At 41.9% G+C, this 5,087-nt stretch overlaps 1 protein-coding gene across 1 annotated transcript in view; it reads left to right on the top strand.

Annotated features, from left to right (window-relative positions):
* tent5ba (terminal nucleotidyltransferase 5ba) overlaps nucleotides 1-3,784 on the top strand; it is a 4,611-nt gene extending 827 nt beyond the window's left edge. Inside the window, exon 2 of the mRNA XM_020608383.1 lies at nucleotides 2,653-3,784. Within this exon, the coding sequence (XP_020464039.1) occupies nucleotides 2,653-3,681 (1,029 nt within the window). The 3' untranslated portion in view covers nucleotides 3,682-3,784. The remainder of the gene's footprint in view (nucleotides 1-2,652) is intronic.
* Nucleotides 3,785-5,087: the final 1,303 nt, after the last annotated feature.

The raw sequence follows: 5,087 nt of genomic DNA, 5'->3' as shown, positions 1-5,087 counted from the left end.
GCATGAAAGTATTTGTTATTTGATTGCATCCAGCAGATGGCATAATTAAAATCAAAGAGCATCGTCCAGTAGATTTGTCTTGGTGTCCATCATTTTCACACTCAGACAACAGATTGGGAGAATATGCAGTGAGGAATGCAGTGTACAGCCATTACAACTCCCCCATTATGACTTTAAAATGTATTAAGCAGATGTATGCCAAAGGCCCTCCACATTTCCTGCCTCTTGCACATCACATTTCACTTTCCTTGTGGCGTCTCTATAGTTGGCTGTATGAAATGGCCCTCTGAGCCTGCAGGAGGCTTGGATACAGTTTTGAGCACAAAATGTAGGGACTCTGTTTCCCCTGGATTTGTGGAAACCCCATACTTTTAGTTTATTAAAAAAAAATTGGTCATCTGTCACATGGATTTGCTTAGTAGTTAGCTGAACATTGATTGCAGTGAATCTCCTGTCATGACAATGAAACGAGGCCCTTTAGTGTAGCTGTAATGCATTTTTGATTGGTTTTCACAGTGTAATTGTGCCTCTTCTGTTATGCATCACAGGAGATAAGAGTAAGAGTGGACCTGCTGCAGGGTTAGAAGGATAAACAGACCACTAACATCCATTACAGCATCATGAAGAGATAGAATCCAATGAGTTACAGAGCTAGAGTCTAACTGTAGCTCTAACAAAGACTCAGACCTGTGAACCAGATATCACTCCTTTTTTTTACTCGCCTTTATTCTTTTTTTCTTTTCTAAAAACAAAGTGAAATTCACTTGATTAGTCAGGAGTTGTGCTTCTGGCACGATTTGATGTAAAGCCAGCCTGTGCTTCCAGATGTTTGAGAGTTTAGTCACCTGAACTTTAACTTTAACTTTAACTTTATTGTCATTGTACATTGTACAACGAAATTAAAAAATGCAATCCTTCGATGATAAAAAATAATCATAAACAATAAAACCCAACAAATTTACACACTCGCATCCATACACATCTGACTATTGCACAGTTCCCATTAAATCCCATCAATCATTCAAATTTTAAGGTTTTAGCAGCATTTAATGCAACAATAGCTCTCGGATAAAAACTGTTTCTTAATCTGTTTGTCCTTGCTATAATTGTTCTGTATCTTCTCCCCGAAGGCAGCAATTCAAACAGACAGTGTTCAGGGTGTGATGGGTCCTGCAGAATGTTTTGTGCTTTTTTCAAGCAACGGGAACTGTACAGTTCTTCCAGAGATGGTAGGGGGCAACCGATAATCTTCTAGGCTCTGGTAATAACCCTCTCTCCTGTCTGCAGCTGTGCAATGTCAGAGGCCAGAGGGAGACAAGGTGTTAACTGTAGGCCTGACACAAAATTTCATTTGGGCTGCTCTGACATATCAAGACAGCCACTGAAGCACAAAACACCGGCTATTATTGCTTCTGATTGGAATTCGAACCCAATAGGACCACTTGGCTGAATGATTACAGTGCTGTTACTGCCAAGTTATTATGACTTTGTCCCTCCTCCCCTCCCATGTGTGAGAGGTTGACTTGCCTTCAGACATTGGTTTGTGTGTAGCCTGACCCAGTATGTATAAATAGAGCCAGCTTGTTATCTGATCACCATGGGAGAGACAGTTAACAGACATTAATCTGACAGGTTAGAGCCAGTGGGGAGATTTAGGATTGTGAGTGCGTAACAGTAAATTTGCACTGCAGCTTTAACTGTTTGAATTACCTGCAATTGTTATTTGTTCAGTAGAAATGCTCGTAGAATGTCGATTACATGCAGATTCAGTCAGTTTGCTTTTATTACAGTTTTCTTACATGTATTAACTTTAGTATTGAGTTCACTTGCTGTGTATACACCAAATTATGATGACAAATGTCTATAGCTGCCAGATATAAGAAGGAAGCTTCAGCTAGATGATGTCAGGCTATATAGAGCTATGTCTTCATCATCTTTGTTATGAGAAGAGTGTTTTAATCACACAAGCAGATTGTTATTTCCCTCCAGGCAAGTAAGCTGATGTCTTCTTTCAGGATCCCTTTATATTTTCCGCTGTAGCTGTTCAGCTGTAAATGATCCTCTTCAAATATGGTTGCACTGAGGCAGGACGCCTTTGTTTAAACATTGCATAGGTCACTGGGACAGAGGAAGGGAAAGTCTGTTGACCCTTAACGACCTGAGGCTGTGACATTTGGCCTAAGCATGGAATTTTTTGCTGCATGCTGCTGCCCTTGCACGCTGGTGTTCACGCTCCCAGTTGCAGTTCAGGATTATAAATCCTATCACTGTGCCTGTGATAAGATAAGACAACCTGACCCAGAGGGAGATGAACCAGAAGCACAGACCCATCAACTGTGCTGCTGCTCTTTGTTTGGGATCAGTAGTCTGTTTCCAACTGAGGCTGCTGATGATGAAATGGACTTTTGTGAGCAGCTGTATTGATCTCGCCTTCACAGGATATCGATTTCCACTAGGTCCATGTGGAACCTATTTGGACACATTTCAAGAGTTTAACTTTAGCCTTTTCATGTTTTAGACTAATTTCATCATTAGTGCAACTTTAAGGTTATGGGTAGACTTTAGAATTCTGTGGATTTCTGCATTTTCACACTAATTCCCATATATATGATTAATAATGACTTTCTGTATCCCTGTCTCATCCCTGTCCAGGTGGTGCGGATGAGGCTGGAGGAGAGAGGTGTGTGTGTTAAAGATGTGAGGTTGAATGGATCTGCTGCCAGCCACGTGCTCCTTCAGGACACTGGACTGGGCTACAAAGACCTTGACCTGATCTTTGGGGTGTCACTTAAGGATGACCAGGCTTTCCGTCTGGTGAAGGATGTCGTGCTGGACTGCCTGTTGGACTTCCTGCCAGCTGGGGTCTCTAAAGAGCGCATCACAGCCCTGACCCTCAAAGAGGCCTATGTACAGAAACTGGTCAAAGTCTGTAATGACACAGACCGCTGGAGCCTCATCTCGCTGTCCAACAACATGGGCAAAAATGTGGAGCTAAAATTTGTGGACTCTTTAAGGCGGCAGTTTGAATTCAGTGTGGACTCTTTCCAGATTTGCCTTGATTCTCTGCTCCTATTTGACCGCTGCTCAGAGACACCCATGTCTGAGAGCTTTCATCCCACTGTGATTGGGGAGAGTGTATACGGGGACTTCAAGGAGGCCATGGATCACCTGTGTCAGAGGATAATAGCTACACGCAGCCCTGAAGAGATCAGAGGTGGTGGCTTGTTGAAGTACTGCCACCTGCTGGTGCGAGGGTTCAGACCCTCTTCAGAGGCGGATATGAAGCAGATGCAGCGTTACATGTGCTCCCGCTTCTTCATTGACTTCCCTGACATAGGCGAGCAGCAGAGGAAGCTGGAGGCCTACCTGCAGAACCACTTTGCTGGGATGGAGCACAAACGGTACGAGTGCTTGACGACTCTGCACCAGGTAGTGAATGAGAGCACCGTGTGTCTGATGGGCCACGAGCGGAGGCAGACGCTCAGCCTCATCTCCATGCTGGCATTGAAGGTGCTGATCGAGCAGAATGCCATCCCCACTGTCACAAATGTCACGTGTTACTACCAGCCCGCTCCATACGTACAGGACCTCAATTTCAGTAATTACTATATTGCACATGTGCAGCCGCCACAGGTCTCACCTTGCAGTCATTCATATCAGACGTGGCTGCCCTGTAGCTGAACTGGTTGTGAGAAGCGTAGAGATGGATGTGTTTCCATCGCTCTGTCTTTCAAAGGGAGCTGACTGACAATACACAATAAAAGCCTATGTTTGCCAAATGTGACTTGACTAAAACAATCCTGTACTGCTGTACATCTAATTGAGCCAACACATTTAAAATTTCTCACTTTTTTCTTGCAAAACATCTGTAAGATTGCTGGTCATTTCTGAGATGTAGCAATGATATCTTATTTAAGTATTAAAAAACAGTCTTTATGAAGCTTTGTATAAGGTATAAGGAAGCAAACAATGAAGCTGGTGTCATTTCATACTCTGGCTTTACTGTTATTTTTTATTATATAGCAGACCAAAGATTTATTTGTTGTCCAGAAAGGGAATGTGATTATGATTCCAAGTGCCTAAAATCACCCTCAAATGTTCTAAAAACATGTGTAAAGTAAGAAATGTGCAGTGTTTCCTAGATTACTCCATTTCTCTTTTCAGGAACAGATTAATTCATTTTTGTGAGATTAAAAAAGAGGAAAACTCCAGCTTTTTGTGTTGTGGTTATTTTATTTTAACATTGGTCTATAATGAGTGTTGACATTTTAAACCTTGGTTATGAGTCCTGCTCTTGGTTTAAACTGGACATTATGTGAACTGCTTAACAACAGTCAAGTTGTATATTCTCACATGGCCTTCATAAGCAGCATGTTTTCATTATGCACGTGGGAATGTTTGGATAAAAGCTGACAAGTAGAATGATTCAAACTTTTATCCTTCTTTCCTCAGGAATGTTTCTTCGATACTTGATATGCTGATGACAACAAGTCAGTTCATTTTCAGTAACCAGGTGCCATTGATATTCATGTACAGCCGGCTGGAGTGAGTTGCAGTTGTTAAACTTGGGCTGAGGATCCATTACCATCTGAGGACATGAACCATAAGGAGGCTTTTCTAAAGCACAATGGCCTCTCTCATCAGTGATACTAAAGCTTTTTAACAAAGGCTGGCCTGTTTTTCCACCCATGTTACCACTGGTAACCCAGCCATGTTTGCTTGACTGATTGCCATATCTGTGTCATTATGTCAGAGTGAAAACCAAACATCTTCAGGCAGGGATAGGGCAGAATGGTAAAGTTTGTGAAAGATGAGGTGGGTGGAAATTACATTCTTCATATAGATTATTAAAATATCTTGGCTCTTCACAAGCCCTGCTGTTACATTTGGGCCAATATTTACATCCACTTTGCAAAATGAGAACCAAAAAAGTGTTTTACCGTATGTCAGTCACCTCCATTCATTCTTTCTTCACACCGAAATATGTCAGATGTTGAAAAACGGCCATTGTACACTGTCTTATTTTTGCAGAAATCTGTTAAATACAGGGTTATTTCTGATGGACATAGAGCTGCTGATTGTAGTCA

This window comes from Monopterus albus, unplaced genomic scaffold (assembly GCF_001952655.1).
Source record: "Monopterus albus unplaced genomic scaffold, M_albus_1.0 scaffold93.1, whole genome shotgun sequence".
In the NCBI taxonomy this organism is placed as follows: domain Eukaryota; kingdom Metazoa; phylum Chordata; class Actinopteri; order Synbranchiformes; family Synbranchidae; genus Monopterus; species Monopterus albus.
This window is presented reverse-complemented; position numbering and strand designations above follow the sequence as displayed.